The following is a 26852-nucleotide window of genomic DNA, read 5'->3' on the forward strand; positions in this document are numbered from 1 at the left end:
ATCACTGGAGTTCAGGATCTAAGATAGCTGACATAGTAACGGGAAGGGTGATTTCATTCCCACAGGTAGCTCTTGTGCGTGCTCATCTTTCATTCTTTTCGACCACAAGATGGTGTCGTTTCATATAGACTGGGGGGCATATGTTACATTCCCTCCCCCGCCCCCGCCACTAACAAAGGGCCAGGTTGTGAACCCCTTCAGTGAGCTTACAAAAGTAGTCCCATCAAACCCAGTGTTATCTTGAAAACTGGACTCTCTCATAGGGCCAGATAGTGAGCCCCTTACTCATGTTTCTGAGCAGTTTCTCATTCAAAAGGTCCCATGTTAATCTCTTGAATAAGTAACTATTCTCTAGTGAGAGTAACTGGCTGATAATCTGGCCCTGAGAGAGACCAGTTTTCATGCTTGAGTGTCTTAGGCCCTGATCCTGCAACTGGATCTGCCTGGAGGAACCGCTGGTTAAGTCCGTGGGACTTCTTGTGGGTGCAGTAGCCTGTGATATTTTTATGGTGAGCAGAGTGGTGTCAAGATAAACCCTTTATTATGTGTAGAAGCTATATATATAGAAATGAAGTAACAAACTGTCTGCTACTCTGTGTAGCTGTAGCCCGTGACTGCCGTGTCCTGGGCTGCTTTGTTTCTGCTCCAGATGGAAGTGTGTCCCAGGAAACTAAAGACTGCATGAAGAATGGCATCTCTTAGTTTCCTGGAGGATTTACTCTATAGTGTATCTTCCCTTTCTTGTATCCCTTTTTTGGATCTCTTTCTGAGCTTCCTGACTTAGTTAAAACATTAAATTAAAACTATGGCAAACACAATAAATGATTTAACAATCCTTAAGTCAACGGAAAACCTCTCATTTGCTTCATTGAGCTTTGGCTCAGTCCCTTAGAACTGAAGAAATTGCCAGTTAAAGAACTCCCATATTTGGGGAGTGGGGATAAGATGTTCATTGCTTACTATTTAACCTGTCTGTGTTCACATATTGGTTAGTTCAAGTGAAAAAACAGAGATGCAATTGTTAATGACTTACATATTAGAGTTCAATACTCCATAAGGTTTATATCCTCTAATTGAAAGTAAGAGTCAATAAAGAAAAGTTAGCAAAAGCCTAAATTAGTTAGAAAGAGCTGCATGTGATTACAACTTTCAAATGGGTCTTACAGCAATTATGGTCTCTTAGCTATTTAAAATCTAGATTACCTTGTAGGGGTAAATAATGGTCTGTCAGTTTTACAATATTTTAAAGAAGGAGCTTAAATAGTGTAACACTGCTTCCAAATAAAGAGACCCTCTAAGTAGACACAGAATGGCAAGAAATGTTCTCTGAGGTAATAGGCAACATAATGTGCTGGATGGTACGGTTTCTTTACAAATTAATTCATGTTCCCAGAGATGCTTTCCTAGAGCAGCTTAGCCATTATTATGCCTATTACAACAACAATCTGCAAAACAATGGAGACTAGAATAAAAGACAAATCTGCACTGTATGCAGCAGAAGTTATAACTCAACAGAACAAAGCAGTGTAAACCAGCTCACATTAAAGGATGCAACACTAGTCACAGCAACTTAATCCACTTTATCAGGCAAAAATGTTAAGTCTGTTTTAAAGGTATGGGGAGGGGGAGATAGTAGCTTAATAATAGTGGAGATTGAATTTAGGGCTGGGGGGGGTAGGAGGGAAAGGGGAAGGGGAGACTATATTGCTGGAAATCGCTGAAAATGCTGAGGTTTATTTTTCTCCAGTAGATGAAATTAGGGCCGTCGAGGTTTCTGAGAAGTTCAGAGTTTGAATAAGTGTGGATTGTGGGGATGAAAATTGACAGAAATATGGAAATGAAGAGGCTCAGAACACACATTCAGAGAAATAGAAATAGGAACACACAGAGAAAAGAAGGTGCCTTAGGTAGTCAGCACCTGCAAAGATGACTCTCTGTGACACTGTTTCAGAACATTGCCCTAGTGCACCTGATTTTCAAACTGTGTTAAATTTAGATTTTAGTACTCACGGGAGAGATATTCTGTCCATTTCCATTTCCGTCATACCGCAGCAAGAAATGCTTGGCATAAATGTTAAGATGAAGTCCTGTGTACTTTGTGGCCATTAAAGATCCCAAAGCACTTCTCAAAGAAAAAGAGAGAAAATATTCTCACATGTTCTTATCAGATTCCTCTAGCCCATGACAGTTACAAGCCCTCCAGGACAGATGAGCATCTGTGTTCAGATAAAAACAGGAGTATTTGTGGCACCTTAAAGACTAACAAATTTATTTTAGCATGAGCTTTCGTGAGCTAAAGCTCACTTCTTCGGATGCATAGAATGGAACACACAGACAGGAGATATTTATACATACAGAGAACATGAAAAGGTGGAAGTATGCATACCAACAGGCAGAGTCTAATCAATTGAGATGAGCTATCGTTAGCAGGAGGAAAAAAAACTTTTTGAAGTGATAATTAAGATGGCCCATAGAAGGTGTGAGGAGAACTTAACATAGGGAAATAGATTCAATTGGTGTAATGACCCAACCATTCCCAGTCTTTGTTTAAACCACAGTTAATTGTATCTAGTTTGCATATTAATATATGCAGTTAATTGTATATATACAGTTAATATATATATACAATTAATATATACAGTTAATTGTATCTAGTTTGCATATTAATATATATATTATTAATATGCAAACTAGATACAATTAACTGTGGTTTAAACAAAGACTGGGAATGGTTGGGTCATTACACCAATTGAATCTATTTCCCTATGTTAAGTTCTCCTCACACCTTCTATGGGCCATCTTAATTATCACTTCAAAAAGTTTTTTTTTCCTCCTGCTAACGATAGCTCATCTCAATTGATTAGACTCTGCCTGTTGGTATGCATACTTCCACCTTTTCATGTTCTCTGTATGTATAAATATCTCCTGTCTGTGTGTTCCATTCTATCATCCGAAGAAGTGAGCTTTAGCTCACGAAAGCTCATGCTAAAATAAATTTGTTAGTCTTTAAGGTGCCACAAGTACTCCTGTTTTTTTTGCGGATACAGACTAACACGGCTGCTACTCTGAAACCTGTGTTCAGATAAACACTGAGAATTTATGTCATTTATAAATCAGAAAATGTTGGTATCAATTAAATCTAATTTATTTTGGTGGGAGACAGCATCAGGTTTTTTTATTAAAATCATGCTTACACCTGCACATATTCGATATAGGTTGAGACCAATGTGACATCTTAGGGACAAAGCTAAGTAACTAACAAAATTGCCAGCATAAGTAGATGGTAGGGAAATCACAATTACATACAATGATATCTGGAGTATAGAGATTTCTTCTCTAACACTGTGTGAGATTAAGCCACATTTCAAGTGGCACCTTTGAAGATGTCAAATTTCCTAGGAAATGATGTATCTTACTGGATAAAGGATTTTTACCTTTGGTCTGAACTACAGATGTGACTTCAATTAAAATGAGTTTGATATTCTCCTCCATGACACTGCCCTGCAGAACCTCCTTGCTTGACTCATATGCCCTACCTCATGAGCCACAGAACCATTTAAAGCAAAAAAGTCCTAGGGGCTGTGCATTCATCCTGCTCAGATCCAGAACTCTAGAACTAGGATATAACCCCCCCCTACTTACATTCTTATGTACTGTTAAGAACATAAGAAAGGCCATACTGGGTCAGACCAAAGGTCCATATGACAGGGTGCTGGGAGAAGGGTTGCTGATTCAGCCCTCTATCAGGCCAGCTCTCATTTAGGGGAATAAATTAGAGCTGGCTAGAGATAACCTGGCCCTAATTGGGGAAGCAGAAACAGCTGCCACCTAATTAGCCTGGGGCTGTATAAAAGCCTCAGGGGAAAGAAGCCAGGGAAGAGCAGAAAGAAAGGGAAAAGGCAGGGAGTGGAAGCAGGGAGGTAGCCCCTTCTGCCTGCACACTATGATGGGCCAACTATATATGGTGAAATGGTGGTGGGAACAAGACTGTGAATAAACTGCACCAATAGATACTAACCCCAGGGTCTCAGAGTGACTTTGTGGACTTAGCAGAGGCAAGAGCCAAGGGAGTCCTGCCATGCTCTGTGACAGTTCATCTAGCCCAACAATGGCCAATGCCAGGTGCCCCAGAGGGAAAGAACAGAACAGGTAAACATCAAGTGTTCTTTTGAGATCGATGCTATCTTAGAACACATCCCTCTCTTCTGCATGGAATTCAACAGCATAGTTTAAAATTTGAAGGCAGTCCAAGATTTAATTTTATAGGTACTTTGCTGTCCATGAAAATTCTGAACACTATCTTGTTTGACCAGAGCAGGATTTGTTCTAATGGTGGACAGGGAGAAAAAGATGGATTTCTAAATATCCAGGTACAATGGTCAGACCCTTTGTTTTAAGATGTGTGGGGAATGGGCATTCACCACACCACTGTAGAGATTATTCAGAATTCACAGCTCAAGTCAGGAAGGAGAGGACCCACAAACTTTAATAGCAATACCTAGTTCTTACATAGTGCTTATCCACAGTAGAACTTTAAGTGCTCTAAAAGGAAGCCAATATCATTATCCCCATTTTACAGATAGGGAAATGGAGGTGAAATGACTCGCCCAAGGTCATTCAGCAGGTCAATGGCAGAATTTAGAAAAGAACTCAGGACTCTGTAGTTCCAGTCCAGTGATCTATCCACTAGGTTTATAAAAATCGACTACTAGAAAGTCAAATACTACTTTTGATATTTTACTTAAAAAAAACAAAGTATTTGTACTCTTCTAGGATGACCAGACAGCAAATATGAAAAATCGGGACGGGGTGGGGAGATAATAGGACCCTATATAAGAAAAAGACCCCAAAATCAGGACTGTCCCTATAAAATCGTGATATCTGGTCACCCTAGTACTCTTCCCTCAATAGGTGGGCTGTAGATCCATAACACATAAATTCACTCTTTAAAGCCGGAAGGGACCATCATGATCATCATACCTGACCTCCTACACATCACAGGCCACAGAACCTCACCCTGTAATAGGCCCATAACCTCTGGCTGAGTTACTGAAGTCCTCAAATCATGATTTAAAGATTTCAAGTTACAGAGAATCCACCATCTACTTGAGTTCAAATCAATAAGTGACCTGTGTCCCATGCTGCAGAGGATCCCAAGGGGATCGGCCAATCTGAATTGGGGGAAGATTCCTTCCCAACCACAAATGTGATCAGTTAAACCCTGAGCCAAGGGGAGAGACCCACCCGCCAGACACCTAGCAAAGAATTCTCTATAGAAACTCAAAGTTCTCCCATCAAGTATCCCACCTCCAGCCATTGAATATATTTGTTAATAGCAGTCATGGGTGGGCCATATACCATTGAAGGCAACCTCATCATACCAGCCCCTCCATTAGTTTATCAAGCTCTGTCTGAATGAACAGTTTGGTCAGAAGATGTGTGCTGGTAGCTCAGAAGAGTGTTTAGTACTGAGGGAGAGAGGAAGAATTGGCATAGAAGGCTCCTAAATTTGGTTAGGACCAGCCAGGAAGCAGGAATGAGGGAGGTAAGCGCTCAGCAGTGTATAACAATCTGACCATGGCTTGTGATGGGATGTTAGATGGGGTGGGATCTGAGTTACTACAGAGAATTCTTTCCTGGGTGTCTGGCTGGTGAGTCTTGCCCACATGCTCAGGGGTTAGCTGATCGCCATATTTGGGGCTGGGAAGGAATTTTCCTGCAGAGCAGATTGGCAGAGGCCCTGGGGGGTTTTTGTCTTCCTCTGCAGCGTGGGGCAAGTGTCACTTGTTGGAAGATTCTCTGCACCTTGAAGTCTTTAAACCATGATTTGAGGACTTCAATGGCTCAGACACAGGTTTGATACGGGAGTGTGTGGGTGAGATTCTGTGACCTGCATTGTGCAGGAGGTCAGACTAGATGATCATAGTGGTCCCTTCTGACCTTAAAGTCTATGATTCTATGACCACTCACTTGTAGTTTAGTGGAGCAGAAGCATATTATATTTTTGCCTTCTAGTGGCTAGATTCTGCAAAGAATATGAATTCTGTTGCAATTGTACTCTAGCTCATGTAGTAGAACTGCTGCTTTTGAATGAAAGGTCCTCATTCCAAGTCTCTGCAGCAATGGATTCCTCAAACACTGTAAAATTCAATCACTGGACTAGAAACAGTGATTTCATGTGCTACAGCAATATCATCTCAAACAGTGATCTTGTCATGGCTCAAAATGCATCTTAATCTTGCTTAGATCATTACTTGGACTAACCTCTAAAGAAACCCAGGTGCTACAGGGAGTAGTGTTGGTCATTCTGCAAAGTGGTTCCCTTCCCTTAGTCAAAACTGAAATAGTTCCCCACCACATAAAACTACCCGGAGGACTTGTGGTAATTAAAGACCCTACTGCACTTTTCACAAGAATAGTGGTTTTAGCTCTTGTATCCTGACTGAACTCCAAATACATTCTATCTAAATTTCCCTTTTAATTAAATTGGATATGTTAGTGCTAACTTCCTGTCCAACCTGTTGTGTAGTTTGTTGGTGTATATGTCTAAACAGTTGTTGCATTTCATTTAGAGAAGTTCTTATTACTTTGGGCAATTGTTTCCTTGCAGCATCATTAATAAAGTTTTAAGCTAGGATTTATTGAGAGTCACATATATTTGGTCACATGCTTGGAGTACAATTTCAGCCTCGGATGTCCTTAGACTTCTAAGAGAAATGAATCAACACATAGGACAGTAGCAAATAAACTGCTGAGGCCACCTCTTCGTATATGGATGACATGAAAAAGCAGACATAAAATGGGATGGCGCTATTGGCATCCATGTGGATCTTACATTCACAATCTGCAGCCTGATATTAACAAACTTATTTAGGCCTTAATCCCCAAAGATATCTCCTCAGAGATCACAGCCCAAGAGGAAGTCAAGGGGTACCAACAACCACCTTCCGGATTCTGGGTTTCTGTGGGGTTTGAACAACCTTCAGTGTAAACTGGAGCAGCCTTGGGATTATTCCAATTTATGGCCACCTCCTCACGGCTATGGGCTGCACAGCACCACAGGATCCCCCACAGTGTACCTGTACCAAACCCCTCACTGCAGGGTTTGTGAGGCCAGAGTAGGTGACAGAATCATCCCACTGTGTGTCCAAAGCTCCCATTCGTGTAATTTTGGCACCACTGGTTTTCAGTGTGACACGCTTTCTCTCTTGGGCTTCCTCGGCTTCATTACAGTTCTGATTGGGTGAGGTGGGAGAGATAGCTCAATGGTTTGAGCATTGGCCTGCTAAACTCAGGGTTGTGAGGTCAATCCTTGAGGGGGCCACTTAGGGATCTGGGGCAAAATCAGTACTTGGTCCTGCTAGTGAAGGCAGGGGGCTGGGCTTGCTGACCCTCTGGGGTCCCTTCCAGCTCTATGATATAGGGATAGGATTTATGCAATGAGAATAGGTACTGAGTTAACACATCTCAAAGACTAAGATATGATATTGAACACCAAACATTTACACTGGTAAGTAGACTCAAAGCAGCCAATTCCTGCTGGGTAAGAGAAATATTACTAGTATGAAGCTCTGTGGCATCCTCTACCAGATCTGCTGTCACATTTGCTTGCAGCACCATTTCCTGAAGTGGAAATTTGCTTCCTGGTATAAGGAGAGGGGCTGGGTGTGTCAGGAGAAGGACAGAAATCAAAAGGGGTATGGTATAGTGAGGCTCTGCTCCTCTTGATTCTTGATTGGTGTTAAGACTCCAAGGACCTTATGCCTGGGTGTAAATTAAAGCTCCCTGGAGACAGACAGCTGAGAATGAGGGAGCCACAACCAGCTCCCTATCTGCTCACAGTGTTGGTTTTTTTCTTTTAAACTTATACATCCCCAAACTATCCTCAAATGCCCCTCCTATCACCAGAGATTCTAGGATGCTCTTTAATGTCCACACCATCATGGTCTTTCCCCATGGAAAGCTGTCAGAGAAGGAACCCTTTCACATACTCTGATCTCCCATCTGCAGGCAGTGGAAATAAATCAGCTGGTAGCAAATAGCTCTCCCACTAATGCTGGACCAGTAGACTCAGATGGTACCATCCTTCCCTCATTATGGACAGGTTAGAGAGAGAGCGAGAGAGTGCACATGCAGAATGGCCTCCACCATTCAGGTCTGCCCCAAACCTCAGAAATATATAAAGAAGCATTTTGTGATCCAGTACAGCATCAAGCAGAATGGGGTTCTGAGGCTTTGTCTTTAACCTAATTTTGTTCTGTAGGTTCACCACAGTTGTACCAGCCTTGGAGAGATGTTGTGCATAGTAAGCTTGTATTAAAGGGGTTAAATGCAAGATTCCTGAAGATATATGTTTGGGGTAAATTTTATAAGCCTGAAATACAAGTTATGGCTTTTCATTCTCTCTCGGTCTTGCAGCACTGCCTGCTCAGAGTACCAGTAAAAATAAAAACAATGCATTTTCCAAATGACAACAGCTTTTGCTAAGATATGCATCTCATCATGAGAAATGCAAAGCAGACAATAGAGCTGACTGAAGATTTTGATGAGTATATGAACAGCATTTTAGATGGGGAGGGTGAGGAAGCGATGAAATTTGTAGACAGGAACAATTGGCACTTCGGAAGTGTTGATAATTGAAGTGCAGCAGATTTTGTTCCCCATTTTGTCTAGTGTGTTTTACTAAAATTCGTATGTAAAATTTATAGGGCTTATGAAAAGTTTAACAGCTTCTTTCAGTTAAATCTGATGTAGTCATCAGAATCAGTGAGTGTTCCCACAGCCATTGCCTTCATGTAAATTAGTTCTGCACCATGCCAAATAAACATTCACTATTCTCATCAGAAGCTAAGAGCAAAGTGTTATTTGTTTGTATTGACATTACCTGCACCACATCAGGTGGCCTGCTAGCTGCTGAAAAACATTAATCTTTCACCCTCATTATTTAGAAATGGAGTGAGATTGTAGCTCGCTGTGAGCAAGACTGCAAGTCCTGTATTATAGTGTGCAAAGAATTCTAGTCAGTGGAAGTGTTGAATTTCTTCATATGTTTTATATCTAATTCACATGTGAAAGAGCTGGCCATGTCTTCATAAGGTGAAGAGAAATGTTTCCTTCTTCTTATCTCCAAATGTAGAATTCTCCCTCCACCGTCCTGAAGTCACAACTACCCAATGCCCACAACATGCAAAATTCTGTCTAGCACCAGTGAAAAGTTTAGGGTCTGAGGTCTCACAAAACATCAAAGCTTTATAACACTTTAAAGTCAAAACATTTCTAAATCTAGAAAAGCCATGGTGGGTCATTTATACAGGGGGGTTAGGTATGTTAGTGTTACTCTCCCTCAGAGTTTATACACTTTCATTTATGGGTGGGATTTTTAAAAGTGCCCAACTGTGACTATGAAGTCAATGAGAGTTGACTTGCATAGGAGAAGAGTTAGGCCAATACTTCTGAAAACCTCACAGTAACGAAGACACTTGGTTTTACAGGTGGAAGGGTACAAAAAAAAGTAATCCCATTGCACATTTTACAAACACTTTACAATATCTGTAAAACTGATTTCATGGAAAATATATGGCACATTTATAATGCTTATCCAGTGAGGTGCAAAATGAAAGGTGTTGTTTTTTTGTCATTTGTTAGACATGACCTACCCAACTCACTGTTGACTTTTCCACTGGTGAATAATGCAACCATTTCAAATTCATGCTAATAAGACCTCTAGATCATACCATACCTCACTGTTCTTGTACACATATTGTATACTTTGTGTGCTAGTAAAGACATTTAAGGGAGCATATGGGGAAAATACTGGATGCTAAACAAGGGTTTAGTGAAGTGAGTTTGTAAGCCACACTGCCTAAGAAGTCTTTGTTTGTTATCTTTGACATTTCTGCCATTTTGTTTGTATTTTGCTTGGCTAATATTCTCCTGCAAGCATTTATGCAGTGATGCTATAAATTGTTTGGGACATATTTGCATAGATTGGCTTCGTTAGGGATCAAGCTGGTACCCATAGGGTTACATGGAGGATAAGATAAGAGCTGACAGCAACTCCATTAGGATTTTATTTGGTTTGACCTTTAATGAAATAACAAGGCTTTGAAAATCCTTAGCATAGGTATAGGGAGTTCATGCCTCCATTAAGAGAAGATGAGCTAGACTCACTAAATTATTTAAAGAGGAAAAAAACTTGTGGGGATATATTAGCCTCTGTTGTCAATCCTTCCTGTTTCTTGGCTTAGAATAAATACAAGATAGAGAGAGAGAAAATTCAGTGTTGGCTGGATATTATGAGAAACAGTATTAGGTTTAAAAAAAACAAAAAACCAAAACATTATTAGCCATTCCTATATAAGACCACATTTCCTGCATTGTGGTGGTTAAACCTACTAATTGATTTCTGTTGATATCCACAGGATTTTTATCATTTAAGTAGGAATGCTTCATTATTAAAAAATCCCAATATTAGAACTGGCATAAATCAGTGGTGTGATTTGCCCTATAGGTTTTTAATAGGTTTAAATATGTCAACCTTCACTTAAATCATATTTATTTTGAGGTTATCTAAGAAAATAGTAGTCTTATTTGATTTTATTGAAAGATACCTGATACAGCATAGTCAGCCCAATGTATATACAAAATGTTATGTGCACTGGATAGTACAGAGTACTGAGGAGTTGAATAATCATGCAGAAAAGATTTGGAGACTGCTAACACAGAACAACTTGAATTTTATGTGCTCCACATCTATGAAGACTTGTGTCTTCTGTGCTTATGAACACATATTTCATCTTTGATACAGCTATTTCATAGGATCATATTAGTTAAAACACAGAAATGGCCTATTCAAATCCATCCTCCTGCAAGACAAAAGAAGATTCAACTAAACCCAAACCTTTGTAAGTACAGATAAGGATCCCAAATAATCTTAACATTGTCCCAAATATGAAGGCCATGAGAAAAATCCTGTCTAGCCATAATAAGATTAACAGCATCACTGACCACAAAAAACAAAGTGCCTTATTTCTGATAAGTGTTGATTGTACCAGTCCCAGCTGCCCTTAACAGCCATGAAGAGCTCTCTGAGGAAGACATACTTGTAATACAAACTTGTGATTGAATAAATAGCAAACTGAAGGCAATCATTCATCACTCTTGATTAGAATTCCATGTGTTGCCAATTATCGAGGTGTTATTAGACACAGACCCTAGTTTACCTACCTGTATAAATCTCCTATGTCCACATCAAGAAATTATGCAATTTCCACAAGAAGGACAAAGGTTAGTATGATAACAAAGCATCTCAATGAGCAAGATATGTATGTGTGAACCAGTGCTCTGTGGTGCACATTTTTGATGCTCTAGACACAAGGTGTTTTCTCCCAAATTTATGTTCTTTATACCTTTAAAAAAAGTTTATAATCCAAGAATAACTCATCTTATAAAATGGATATGAAAGAAACAAAGAAATTGAGATAGGAGGCTAAGAGGACAGAGCTAAGGTTATTTGCACCTTTTAAACTTCATTACTTTAAAATATTTGGATTTCTTTGGGGCATAACTTTAGAGACAAATGTCAATTTCTTCTTGTATTTTTGTTTTTTAAATAACTGCAACATTTTTTCTAATTCTTTAATTTGTTTTTATGTACTCAATTTTAATTCCAACTTAATGAAAACTTTATCTGAGTATTACTATATGTAATTAGATTCTTAGTGTGAAATATCCATTTCTTTATAATCAGATATCTGAGATGGCAAAGACCTAAGAGATCACCCAATACATCTTCCTGCCAATGCAGTATTCTTCCATACAATAAATATATTATGATTTTGCCCAAATTAGTTTTTAAAATGTCCATTGATAGGGCTTTTGTTATTTGTCTCAGGAAACTACTCTGCAGCTTATTATGTATCACTCCAAGGAAGATTTTGTTATTGAACCTACATTTCTTTCTTAATTTCATCCTGTGTTCTTGTTATAGCCCCCTATATAATACTAAATAATACTCGTCCCTTTTTGGTATTTAAACCCTTCCACTATTTGTAGTCCATTATCTTGTCTCTCCTGTCATCTCTTATACAAGGTAAACATATTGTAGATCTTTTAATCTTTCCTCAAAATTTCAAGACCCAGAATTATTTTTAATACTGTTCTCTGAACTCCCTCCCATTTGCTGATATCTTATTTGTCATGTGGTGCCCAAGACAAAATTCAGTTTTCTTGGTGGTATTTACCAGAAACAGGGTCTATTAGCTCCCTGCTACATTACATAATGCCTCTTGTAGACTTTTGTGCAGCCATATTTCAAACTCAAGATTAATTTGCTTTCTTCCAGTCCACCACCACCTGTCCTCATTGTTCCTTCCCAGGTTCATTCCCCCTGGGAATTACATGTATAATTATACAGTGTCCTTAATTGGCATATTTTAAAAAAATCAATCTCATTTTATTTTCTTCCAGCTCTTTAGGTCCCTCTGTATAATTTCCCTAACCTGAATGGTGTTCATTAGAAAATAAGGACGGCCATACTGGGTCAGACCAAAGGTCCATCTAGCCCAGTAGCCTGTCTTCTGACAGTGGTCAATGCCAGGTGCCCCAGAGGGAATGGAAAGAACAAGTAATCATCAAGTGATCCATCCTCTGTTGCCCATCTCAGCGTCTGGCAAACAGAGACTACGGACACGATCCCTGCCCATTCTGGCTAATAGCCATTGATGGACCTATCCTCCATTAATTTATCTAGTTTTTTGTTAATCCCTGTTATAGTCTTGGCCTTCACAACATCTTCTGGCAGGGAGTTCTACTGGTTGACTGTGTGCTGTGTGAAAAGAGGTATTGGAATATTTTTCTTCCTTAGAAGTATGGTTCAATATGCTATGAGTAAAGTAACAGCAATAGAGAAAGTGATTAAATGCTGCAGCCACGGACACAATTGTTCATTGAATTTGATGATGGTGATTCCACCCCTTTTTCAGACTATTGCCAGCACTACTAGCATAAATAGTCCATGCTGTTTTCATAAGTATGGCCAATTGTTCTCATCCCAAATTATTCTCAATCCCAGTGAAGTCAGTAGGAGTTTTGTCATGGACTCAGAGGGAGCAGCGTTAGGTCCACTGTGTGGGAATTAATTGGTTAATCCTGGATCCTGTAAACACATATGCATATGAGTAGTTATTGGACTCATATTCACCAAGTTAATGACATGCATTAGGGTTTGCAGGCTGGAGTCCCAAGGCCTGCAAACATTTATGCATGTGCTTAATTATAAACACAAGAGTAATCCTATTGAATTCAGCAGAACAATTCACTTGCTTAAAATTAATCACAGGCATAAGTGTTTGTAGGATTGGTACCTTAAACTGTAGCCTCCTGGGTCCAACGATCTGAAGTCAATAGAAAACTCCCACTGATTTCAAAGGGCTATGAGTCAGATCCTGACTCATCTTCTCTGACTCATGCAAAGATATTTAACCAAACATAACTGACATAGGCAGGGCTGGTGCAAGGATTTTTCACGCCCTAGGCAAAACTTCCACCTTGCGCCCCCCTCCACGCCCCCGCCCTGAGGTGCCCCCCTTGTGGCAGCTCCCCACCCCCTACCCTCCGCCCTGAGGCACCCCCCCGCCCCAGCTCACCCCTGCTCCACAGACAAGCACCCCGAGCACACCATGGCTGCTTCACTTCTCCCGCCTCCCAGGCTTGCAGCACCAATCAGCTTAGGCGCCACAAGCCTGGGAGGCGGGAGAAGTGAAGCAGCCACAGCATGCTCGAGGAGGAGGCGGGGCAGGGGTGAGCTAGGGCGGGGAGTTCCCCTGCATGCCGTCCCCCCCGCCTTGCTGCCGGCGGCCCTCCCCGCGCTACCCTGCCCCAGCTCCCTCCGCCTAAATGCCAGCGGCGATCGGGGTGGCCGAAGATCCGGCCACCATGGTCACTGCTGAAGAAAATGGCGCCCCCCAAATGCCAGTGCCCTAGGTGACTGCCTAGGTCACCTAAATGGTTGCACTGGCCCTGGACATAGGCACTAAAGAGGGGAAGATAAACGAAGCTGCCTTCTCATGGTTGCCTCCAGTATATTTCAGCAATGATTGCAAATTAAAACATGTAGCAGACACACTTTATTAAACAAGAAACTTCTGAAAGCATACTGCCATATTTCACCTATTAGAAAGACAAGGTGGGTGACCTTTTACTAGACCAACTTCTGTTTGTGAGTGAAATAAGTGTTGATACCCCCACAGAGCTCTTCTTCAAGTCACTATGAAGCTTGCAAGATTGTCTCTTTCACCAACATAGGTTAGTCCAATAAAAGATATTACCCCACCCACCTTTTGTCTCTCTTATCCTGGGACCAACAACACTACAAACAGCACATTACCTATATATACCTTTCTGATACATGTTATTTAACAACTTACTTTGAACATTGACATTCACATTTTCAAAAATGGTTGGCTAATGTCGGTCACCTACATCAGACCATTGCAATACAGTTGTATACAACTATACACCATGCCTTTAACTAATCATTTACAAGGCTTTTAAAATTAAGATGTGGACTGGCAAAGCTGGCTGCTAATCAATAATATATTTCACGTATATGTAACCCTTCTGCCCAACTGAGTTGGCAGCAACAAGGGCCGGGTTCAGTATCTAGGGGTTCCATTTCAACAACACAATGCAAAACCAGCTCGAGCCCCCACCCTGTGACCACCCCCCAGGCGCCTCTAAGAGGCAATACTTCCTCTCTCACAAGCACAGAGTCTGAGTGTAGCAAAATCCCTTTAATAAAGGAGGGAAACAATGTGGCATTAAGTTGGGGAAACACCACAAACAGGATTCATAACACAAACCATGAGCAAAAGACCCACCTCCCTCAAGTAAGTTTGGCAGTATCCTTTTCCCTTCAGGGACTTAAGTCCACCAACCCCAAAAAAATCACCCAAAGTCCCAAAAGTCCAACACCCCAAAAGTCTCTTGAGTCCAGCAACCCAAAAATCACCCCAAAGTCCAACAACCCAAAAGTCTCTGTCCCTGGTCAGTGCAGCCCCAGAGTTCAAAAGTTTATCTGCAGAATTTTACCTCCCAGCCCAGGGGGTGGGCGCAGCAATGTTAAGGGGCACCTTATGCGGTCCAAGGCCAACTGACCTGCCTCTCCATGGGGCTCTGCTGCAGCCTTCACCACGAGCTTCTCCACCAGCCACCCCACTCCACCAGCCATTCTGCAAACTGCTCTGCTTCATTCCACCAGCTGCTCCGCTCCACCAGCCATCCTATGAGCCACTCCAGCCATTCCACGAACTGCTCCACTCTGCCAGCCGCTCTGCTCCACCAGCTGTCCCACAAGCTGCTCCAGTTCTCCCACAAACTGCTCTGCCAGCTGCTCAGCAACATAGCTTCAGCCCCCCACTCCAGCACTCAGTGATTTCAGCTTAGTAATTTTATCTCATTAGTGATTTCAGCTTGTAGTAGGGGAGCCTCAGTGCTGGTGCACCATTGGCCCCATATGAATTCTGCTCAGCAGCCTGTAACTAGACTCCTAATGGAATTAAAATTAGTTTTGATATTCCATAGTCGAGAGGAGAGGAGGAGGAGGAGGAACAACTGGTATTTCAGGCCCTCAAAAGTAGCCCATACCCTCAGGTACAAATGCCTATCCCCAGCCTCTCTCTCAATTCACTGGGTTTTGGAACCCATGTCCCTTGTCTAGCAAGTCCTTCTTAGTTGATGGCGAATCCCTCTGTCATAAAACACTTTCATTGTCCTTGATTCACATAATCAGGGTAACAACACTTTATTCTTCCTGCCCAAATAACAGAGAAACTGAGACTCCCACAGCAGCCAAAGTGACCATTTGGGCTCATGCTAGGTGGGGTAGGTGTGCCTATGCAAACAAGATCAGCCTCTGAAGTTCTTTTCCATACCTTGCCACAATTCACCAGATGTCAGGGTAGAGCTCATCTTCACTCTGCTTACATATATACACACATACATACACACACATATATATATATACACATACATACACACACATATATATATACACATACATACACACACACACATATATATATATATATATATATATATATATATATATATATATATTTATTTATTTCACGTATATGTAACCCTTCTCACATATATATATAGGATTTTCTTGGAGGTCATGTACATTTGTAATGAAAGCAAACATCTCCCAAAGGAATACTTCATCTCAGTCATGAAATTTAATTTAACTCTTCTCCAGTTGAAGTTCTTGAGTTTTACTTCAAGTTGGTTTACTCTGCGATATGTCAACTACCGTTTTTACTCATCACTTCATTCAGCATTGAGGAAAAGTCTGGTATTCTACTGCTTGCCTTTACAGTACATATATTTTCTTCCTATAAATCACTCTCACTGGTTCACAAGAGAGTGGAGGGAGCATAAAATCACAAGATGTGCGAAGTCCACAGTCCTCCGATATTTATATTCTATTAAATTCACCTACGGTTATGATCAGTTTTATCCTTATTGTCTACTTTTCACAAATGACTGTGTCCATTCCACCCTGCCTACTATTCAAGCAATGGCAGCTAGATGTGCAGCTGTTGTTACCTGATAATGAAAAAGAAAAAGGAATTAGTAGCTCATGGCACTGCATCAGAAAAAAATTATTATTCTCTTATGATTGCAAACAGTACCATCAGATGAGAAATTAGACTAGAAATTAATTTGAATTCAAGGGGAATGGTTTTGGAACAAGTTATCAGATTGTAAACAGAACAGTTCACAGACAAGCACATCTACTTCTTCTATTAAGTCCTTCCTAGAAGAAAACACACGGAGCTTGATTCTCTGCTGTTCCAGAGCTTTGCTTGGCACAGAAGGGCTCAAAGGAAGTGACAGGAAGACAGTTACAGCTCTCTGATTCCGAGACCTGACAAAAGTCAGGGTTGCTTATGGGCTGCTCTAATTTGATATATTGATACAGGGTTCTCAATGGGCTTGTAACAGGGCGGTACTCACCCCTGCGGCGCCTCCTGCTGGTGACTCATGGAATTAGCTCTGTCCAGCGCCGGAGCGCCCTCTGCAGGCCAGTGATCCACCTGTTCGTCTGGCCCCCGTGTCCCTCTCTGGACCCGGTGCCCCTTTCTCTGGGGTGCTGCCCCCTGACAATAACCCCCGTCTCTCTGGGTCTCCCCTCCTTAGGTAACCCTCACCCTCTATCCCTACCTTGCCTCAGTGTATGGCTATTGCCAGTCATTGTCTAGCCCCCACTCTGGGCAGACTGCAGTCTCAGCCAACTCATCCCTGGCAAGGAGGGTTTGGACCTGCTGCTTTGTCCTACCCCTGGGCCGCCCTCTGCAACCCACAGTACCTATCGGCCCACTCCTAGGCCACAGCCTGGGGCTTTCTAGGCTGGAGCTCCCCGGCTCCTCAGCCTTCCCCAGCCCTGCTGCACTCAGGTACCTGGTCTCTCTTTCCCAGCAGCTAGGCCCATCTCGCTCTGAAGGCAGAAGAGAGACTGTCTGGGCTCCTAGCTTCCCTGCCTTTTATAAGGCCCTGCTCCTCAGTTTGGGGCGTGGCCCCCAGCTGTAGCCACTTCCCCAATCAGCTCAGCTCTGTCAGGCCACTTTTAACCCCTTAAAACCCCGGAGCAGGGTCCACCCTGCTACAGGGCTCTACACCAGTAGAGGAGAGATGTAGTGCAGTGGAGTTATAACACACCCACTTCCCACCTGTCTCCCCCCAACATGACCCCTCCTTCCCTTGATATGCCACCTAAGCCAAGAACGAGGGGACTGATAGGCATCCAGTGTGAAGTCAGTACACTCGTGCCTTCAGGGAGTTCATCTCCAACAGAGGAATTCGCTCCAGGCTAGTTGCCGCCAGTTTCTGGCATTTTAGTACCTCCTGATGGTGAAAAGCGCCCATATCTGATTAGAGAATCCAGCCCTTTGATACTGTTTCGCATCCATTCTTCCTTTCCCCCTACAAGTCTCTCTGATACTTTCAGCAGTGATTTGCGGTAGTGATCAGAGGTCATTGAAGCTGAGTAGTATGTGATGAGTTTGTAGGTATCAAGGGCTTAAAATAATATGAATGTTAGTTGTACTAAATCTTTCATTATTTCCCATTTCCCCTTTACCTTGAAACAAAGAAATCATTGTTTACGGGGGGTGGGGGTGGGGGTGGAACAAAACACATCAAGCTAGCCTGGTATAATCAAGATAGTATAATCGTTGCACACTTGCCTCTACTTTTTTCATATGCAGGTACTTCATAGATCGGAAGAGTGATTCAGAGAGCTACTTTACAATAGATGGATCTGAAGGAACCATTGCAACTAATGAATTACTGGACAGAGAAAGCACCACACAGTACAATTTCTCTATAATTGCAAGTAAACTTAGTAAGTATGGCATGAATTGAATTAAGATACTAAAATGGTATCTCTCAGAATACAATGCTCAGAAGTGAGCCTCCTCTAAAATGTTTATTAGTATGAAATGATTTAAGGATGCATAATATGTATCAGTTTGGTAAGGCTAAGTATCATATTCAAATACTCACATATAGTCAGGTTTGATCCTGTGCTCCTTAAGCAAGCACAGTTCCCACTGAAGTCAATGGAAATTTTATCAGAAAGAGGTTGGAGTTAAAGGATGATATTAGAACATGCATTTTACTGGGACTATTGTGATTAAACAATTGATAACTGTGGTGTAACTACTGTAGTTTGTGTCTCGTATGTGTACTGAACTTTTAAATGGAGAAAAGTACCTCCTTGCTGCAGAGATAGCTGCCATTTTGTCTGTGGGTGCTACAGTGGAGAGAGAGAGAGTTGGTGCTCTCACATGGAGACCTTTCTCTTGTTCTTTGTTTTGTTGTTTACTTAATAAGATCAAGTTGAGGATAGTCAAGGAGAAAGCATACGTTTCCTCTTTGTGTGGGGAAGAGTATAATGGTTATTTTAATTCCCAGACAAAAACTATATTAGAATGGAGTTAAGGTTGAGGTGATACCCGTAATGGAAGGCTCTGCATGAATTCACCTGCCTGATCCATCTCTCCTCTCAATCTGCCCAAGCCCCCCTGCCTAATCACTCTCCTCGTTGTCTTCTCCCATGCTCCTCTCTGTGCCTTCTTTTAGTCTGCCCCCCTATGTTGGGAACTCCCTCCTTCTCATGGGGCATCAAGCAAGCATCCCCCTCTTCATTCACATCCTTCTGTATAGCACACCTCTTTCCCTGTCAAAGTTAATTCTCCTAGGTTTGTTTCATCCTTTGGGAAAGAAACCTATTTTTCGATCATCTGGCATCTGATTCACAGAAGTCTTTCCATTGACTTAAATAGGCTGTGGATCTGGACCCCTGGTGCACTTTACAACAGTACTGTATTGTTTATCTGTTTTAGAATGTATATTACAGAGGCAGGGACCATGTTTTCCCTTATGCATTATTCAGTAAATGCATACTGATTACTCAATAAACTATACATACTAATAACGTAGAAGGTAGGACTTTATATATATATATATATATATATATATATATATATATATATATATATATATATATATGTATGTATGTGTGTTATTAAAACTTACTCCAGCTGAAAAAAAAATATCAGTTGTAGTTATCTCAAACTGAGCCAGAGGAATATCCCTAAAGGCTGAAGACAGAATAGGAAATAAAATAATGTGCCTATGCACTTAAACTGAAGGAGTCATCTCATTATGTGTATATCCTAAACCTGTGATTTCTGACCTTACCTTTGTATGGGGGAAGTACATTTTCTTGAGTGAACTAGAAAAAAAAAAGGCCAGCAGAATTGTAATCTGATTTCAGAGAATTTGAAAGGCATGCAGAAATGGTGTTGCAGCATGGAGATCTCTTTATAGGCTGTGCTTAAGGAAAGCTTAAATATTTAGATTTATTGGTAAGGAAGGAGCATTTTCGGTTTGCGAATTTGTCCTGAAATAAGGCATTTGTTCTAGTGAACTCATTGTGAATCTATTATTCTCCCAGACTCCAGAGTAATTAAAAAAACAGGTCAAAAAAACCAGGTTCACTTCAACATGGCATATAAAGGGAAATACAGTTATAGTAATATAGTGCTGATATTAAGAGTTGTTGCATGTAGCCCACATTATAAAATTCCCAATTCTAACCATTAGCCAACCTAGTAAACCTATACCTCTCATACATTTGAAATTCATATCCCCATATACCTTAATATTTGTGCATCAAATGTTATTCATGTCATTAAAAATAAATGTTATACATACAGTACACCTATAATTGGCAATACTTTGGAGAACAAAGAAATATTACCTGTCAAAGCTTCATATAGGTCTGTCTGACTCAGAGGTAACAGAGGGAAATGCTGGGATTTCAGAAATGCTAAGTAGTAGTAGAAGAGGGGGAAAGGGCAAGTTTCTGAATTTCCCTGCCATGGAAACATTTTAAATACTTTATCACATTCACTGCCTCTGTCAAGGAGAAGTACTGAGGGGACCATTGGAAAAAGACAGAGAAAGCTAATTTAATTATTTAGACGAGTTCCTGCTTTAAAACTGAACATTATGACAGTTACTCAATACTGATGTAGGAACAGTGGAATGGCTACACCTGATCAGATTAATGGTCCATTTAGCCCAGTGTCCTGTCTCTGAAAGTAGCCATTACCAGCTGCTTCAAAGGAAGGTGAAAAATACCTCATAATGGACAATTATAGAATAACCAACCCATCAAGAAAGTTTCTTCTGTAACCCTGTCAATTGGAAGTTATCCTATGTCCTGAAGCATGAGGTTTTATATTCCTTTTGAATTGTTATCATAGCTTTGATCAAAAGATGTTCACTTATCTTTTTTTCAATTGCGTTTTGCAATTTTGATGAAATAATCTCATATGTTTCCCATTCCAAGCCACCCCAGCAAAACTAAATTTATAACTTTTGAAAATTAGCACATACAAAAATTGACATTTTAATTTTAATTCTCCCAGGATGAGAGAGAATGATTTGATTAACTGTCTCATCCATTCAAGTAATTGTATATAGCCCTCATTTCTAGCCTATTAAAAAAAAAAGCCTAACCATGTGTGTATTTATGGAGTGATATACATACAGTTCAAGTATGCAAGGTATGAATTTAATAGCTAAGGGCCCAAATTTCCAAAAGCAATCTCTAGGGCCCCAATTCTCCACGTTTTATTTTACAGACAATGGTCTAAGGCACAGGTGAAGCAAATTGCCCAAGGTCACACAAGAGTTCTGTAGCCAGGAAGTGAACTCAGATGTCCCAGCTCCCCACCCAGTGCCTTAAGCACAAACCATCCTTCTCTTGTCTTCATTAGGAATTTTCCAGCCTATAGTTACCCAATAAGTGTTGCTCTATGAGTAGAGATGATAGACAAGATACACGGGGTTGTACCACCATTGTCCAAGCACCTGCAGTTCCTACTGACTTCACTGGGATTTGATTGTGCTCAGCTCTTCAGAAAGTGTCAGATCACTTGTATTTAGGTGCCCAAATCAGCGTAGGCACAATGGATCACAAATGTTAACACTTTTCTCTGCTGTCTAGAGTTTTCTCCTCTCATACAATAATCTACATTTGTGAAATGAACAAAAACAAAATAATAAGATTGTTCTCCTCAATTTAGAGAAAATCCCACTTCTGGCTGGCTCTTAAGGCCCTGTTACACTTGACTATGTGATCTGCGTCTTGTGTTTCTCATTTAAATACTGCCCACCATCTTGGCCTCCAGCAGCTCAAAGAGAAATACAAATGGAACTGGGCTTTGCCACCATGCCACTTTACATGGAAAATAATGTCAAGGTCATGAACAAGTTTCTGTGGATCAGCTATGCCTGTCTCATACCTGGAACAGAGTCCTTATTGGTTTCCACTGCACATCTGCGGCTTCAAGATGGGCCGTATTTAAACTCAATGATGATTCTTATCTTACCTTTCTTCCACAGCAACTAATCTTGACTAGGAGTGATTGTGTAGGCCTCAAGAGAGCTAGTTACTTTCCAGTAATAGCACAAGTACAATGCAACTCAAATTGCTAAAGATAGTGGCAGGCAATATATAATCCTGAATGCAGATATGGATGAATAATGCAGACTTTCCTTACAAGCTGATAATGCTGGCTATGGCTCATATAATGCTATTATTAGCACCAGAGCACCTGAGGTTATATTTTTTAAAAGGAAACAGATTGAAGGACCAGAGCAAGAGAAAATTCTATTTATTATTTATTATTATTATTATTATTTATTATTTATAGTAACCAAGTCTGGTAGCCCCACTATTATTCTTATGATTATAGCTAGGCTCAGGCAGCACTATTGTAAGGTATTAGCCAATATGAGTAAGGATAGAGGAATCTCTCCCTTCTATTATCTTTCATGATTATCAATGACAGGCTGAAACAAGTATATTTTCAAGGTGGTGCACAGGAATTAATAAAAAAACACAACCAAACTACTACCGTTGATATTAATGGCAGTCACTCAAATTCCTTCTAACTTTTCTTTTTTTTTTAATTTACCCCCATTAATTTCTGCACTGTGCTACAGAAGCTGAAAACAAAATGAAAATAATCTTTCATATGAAACACTTCCAAAAGAAAATTCAAATCAATATGATATATAGAGAGATTACCACTTTAATAGGAATTACCAAGATTTTAAACAGTTTAACTAGTCAGCTGCTTCCATTTACAAGACACTTGAAAGAACATACATCATTCACAACTAATGCATTATTAGAAAAATATTTTAATATATTTTTAGTGATAAAAAGGAACTGACAGTGATGACTGTGCCCTCATATTGTCATCTTCATCTACAACTTAGGTTCAGAACTTCTTCTGCAGCTATCTCTCAAAGAATCATATGACTGGAAGGAACCTTGAGAGGTCATCTTGTCCAATCCCTGCACTCATGGCAGGACTAAGAATTATCTAGATCATTCCTGATAGGCATTTGTCTAACTGCTCTTAAAAATCTCCAATGATGGAGATTGAACAACCTCCGTAGGCAATTTATTCCAGTGCTTAACCACCCTGACAGGAACTTATTCCTAATGTCCAACCTAAACCTCCCTTACTGCAATTTAGCTCATTGCTTCTTGTCTTATCCTCAAAGGTTAAGAAAAACATTGTTTTTTCCTCCTCCTTGTAACAACCTTTTACATACTTGAAAGCTGTTATTATGTCCCTCCCCAGTCTTCTCTTTTCCAGACTAAAGAAACCCAATTTTTTCAATCTTCCCTCATAGCTCATGTTGTCTAGACCATTAATCATTTTTGTTGCTCTTCGCTGGACTGTCTCCAATTTATGAACATCCTTCCTGAAATGTGGCTCCCGGAACTGGACACAATGCTCCAGTTCAGGCCTAATCAGCACAGAGTAGAGCAGAAGAATTACTTCTCGTGTCTTGCTTATAACACTCCTGCTAATACAATCCAGAATGATCTTCATTGCTTCCCCTAAAATGAACTTACAATAGACTCAAAGAATCATGTATGACCGAGATATTCTGTATGAATATACAATTTTCCTTTCAGAGAGCACCACTGCATGGGCAAGATTTTTAAAATGAGGTGCTGTTGAAAGTGAAGCTGTGAAAACAACACCTTCTTACTTGACCCATCTGATCTCAGTGTATTCAGAATCACTGTTGCTTTCTTTAGTGACTAAAATAAACTTTTGCCGTATTTTTATTTTTTTTTTAGCACTACAGAGACAATTCAACCTTGAGAGAGTGGGGTAGAATTTACTTTAGATTGTCTATCAACAAAATTGTCACTTAATTCCCAACTGTGGGGCCAAATTCTGTCCTCTGTTATATCCATTTGGCTTCAGCGAGGTTGCAAATGTGTAGCTGAGGATGAATTTGAAGGAAATGGGTTGCAAAGGAACAAAAATTGACTTGCACTTGTACTAGTGTTGATTCACAAGAAGAAATAACACAGCTTATATTCTTTTGTTGTTTTTTTTAGATCCTAAATTGAGATTGCAGGGCTAGCGGCAGTACTTTACTTGTATATTTATAACAACAACTTTTTACTTGCAACTGAATGAATTTGATTTGGAAATCATTCAAGTCTGCATTGTGGCTTTGTAAGAGGTAGCATACAGCTGTGCCACTGGACAGGAAAGAAATTGTGCCTCTCAGAGGTATAATTCTCACCACGCTTTTATGTTGGTCTGGAGGTGGGGAATTGTAAATTGCTAACCTATACACACAGCAAATTATTATATCCTCCATCCCTGCTGTTGCCTGGGCTGGCCACAGATCCCAGGCTTGCAGTGGCTTGTGCAAAAAATATTAAATACGCAAGTAATCCAAATAATTCAGCACTTCTGAAAGGTTCCGTGTAAATTTGGTTCTAAAAATGGGTGAAAGTTTAAGAGAGTTCTTATATTTCTTATCTCATGCTGTTCTGTCTCTGCCAGCCATGACTTATAGCACTTTTTTTTTTTATGGCTAACTGTAACTGCATAGAAACCTGAATATTTTCAATCCTGAGGGACAAAATTATCCTTTGATTTTCTAACCCCTGTGTATTATAGAGAATTTTGCATAGTGGAATTGTTCCTGCTTACACCAGCACTGAATTTGCACATAAATCTATAAACAACTTTCCAGTAATATCTGTAGAACACAGCAGTTTGGAAGAGTTGGAAGGTCCTTGCCTATTAACATGATGCATACTCTTTTTAAATATGAATTTTGTGCCCATATGTATGTGTTACCTGTACAATGAATGGATAATTGTTGCAGCATAGTTTAGTGGACTAACCATTGGTTTATAATCTAGAGACACCTGAGTTCCAAAGCTGACTGTCACTGGCTTACTCTGTGGCTTTTTGGCAAGTCACTGAACCCTTCTCTCTCATTTTCCCCATCCATACAATGTGTATATCTACTTACTTTCCTAATTAATTACCATTTGTACAGCATTTTGAAGATGTATAGCAGCTTGTAAGTATTAAGTTTATGGAATTTTTATATTTCATCATTAGAAAAAAATGAATACAGTTTTAAATCATGGGAAATGATTAGCAGTAGAATTCTTGTAAAGTGATCTAAGAAAAGTATTCACCTATAATTTCCATCTGAAGAGTCAATTTCAGATACTTTTACTTTTATTGAGTAGTTACCTTACTCCATGAATAGGAAGATACCACTCAGTGTAAGTAAGGTCATCAGGATCTGGTCCAAAACAATAAAGCCCTTGAATTGAGTCTGATCTCACACTGGTGAGAATGAAAACTAAGTCCATTGAAGTCAAGGAGTTGCACTAGTGTGAAAGCTGTGTATCTGGAACCCTTGCGTGTTTCCGGCAAGATAATGGGCACTGTTGAGGGGGACATACAGAAATAGTATTTCCTAATTTTTCTTTCTTTCTGTCTAAATTTTTTTATAGGTAATCCATTACTAACCAGCAAAGTCAATGTTATAATAAATGTCTTAGATGTCAACGAATTTCCTCCAGAAATTTCAGTGCCATATGAGACATCTGTATGTGAAAACGCAAAACCGGGACAGGTATTTTGATATTTTGGTTTCCTTTTAATGTTACTATTATTTTATAAAAGTAAAAGCCAGGGTTTTTTTTTTGGGGGGGGGGGAGACTATATTGTTAATTTCACACTTAAAAATAAAAAATTGTGGATGAGATTTTTCGAAGCTACCTAAGGGATTTGAGCACCAAAGATTCAGCATCCAAATCCCCTAGAAAGCTTTGATAGTATCAGTTTGTAATCCTTTTGGAAATTAGCTATGTGTTCCCACTGAAAACAAGCACTGGCTTTTTGAAATTCTTATTGTTGCCCATCATATTTTCTGTTATTGGTACTATTTATTTGTAGTATGGTAGCACCTAGAGGCCAGGGCCCCACTGTAGGCACTATACAAGCATACAACAGAGACAATTCCTACCCCCAAAGAGTTTAGGATTAAGCATAAGACTATAGACAACAGATTGATAAAACAGAGGGGGTGGGCTCAAGGAAGCAATTAGATGATACTTGGTCAGGTGTCTTTATCCATATATTCCTTCCCTGGGAAGAAATCTCAACAAAGCAGAGATATTTTCACCCAAAATCAGCAGTCTGAAATATACACATTACACTCAGGATCTGATTGTGATACCCTCACTCAGCTGAACAGCACCTTACTCCACAAGTGATTCATTTAAGTCAATAGTAAAATATGCAGAGTAAGATGTTTCTCAACTGACTGAAGCATCAGAATTTGGTCCACAATTCATTGGTATGTGGTCCTGTTTAAGTGCTGAACAGTCAAAGTTTCTGCAAAGCCCTAGGCCATAACATCTTTTGTACTGTATCAAAATTTTACCTCAAGGAAACAGGGCTTGGAGTTTTAACAGTTTGATTAATTCAGTTATCAGCTGTGTTCCCTTTAAGTGTTCGCCTGTGTGGCTGCACATGAGCCCATCAAGGGCCGCGCACCAGCCACACAGGTATGCACACAGGTGAGCATGAAGAATGTGGAGGGTGGGGTGAGGTGATGGGGGTTTGGAGGAGCTTGGGGCATGCTGGGCTAGGGGGAGGGAGAGACGCCTCTCTCCCCCAGCCCCCGTTCTGGCCGGGGCTGCAGCTGGGATGGGAGAGACGGCGGTCACCCCAGGCCCCAGGTCTGCCTGGGGCTGCAGCTGGGACCGGAGAAACAGCTCTCTCACCTGGCCCCAGTCTTGGGGCTGCGGCAGCTGGGGAGAGACTCCTCCCGCCCAGCCTCAGGGCCATGGAGGGAAGAGACCTGTGTGTGTCTCTCTCTCTCTCCCTCTTTTACACACACACATGCACATTTTCTCT

The 26852-nt window shown here is 40.6% G+C and overlaps 1 protein-coding gene across 3 annotated transcripts in view; it reads left to right on the forward strand.

Moving 5' to 3' along the window:
• The window catches only part of CDH12 (cadherin 12), a 914698-nt gene that overhangs the window by 877593 nt on the left and 10253 nt on the right, over positions 1–26852 (forward strand). For all 3 annotated transcript variants that reach the window (XM_045005599.1, XM_045005600.1, XM_045005601.1), the window contains 2 exons: positions 18270–18406; positions 25442–25563. In XM_045005599.1, the coding sequence (XP_044861534.1) occupies positions 18270–18406; positions 25442–25563 (259 nt within the window). The remainder of the gene's footprint in view (positions 1–18269; positions 18407–25441; positions 25564–26852) is intronic.

Source organism: Mauremys mutica, chromosome 2, assembly GCF_020497125.1.
Source record: "Mauremys mutica isolate MM-2020 ecotype Southern chromosome 2, ASM2049712v1, whole genome shotgun sequence".
Taxonomy (NCBI): domain Eukaryota; kingdom Metazoa; phylum Chordata; order Testudines; family Geoemydidae; genus Mauremys; species Mauremys mutica.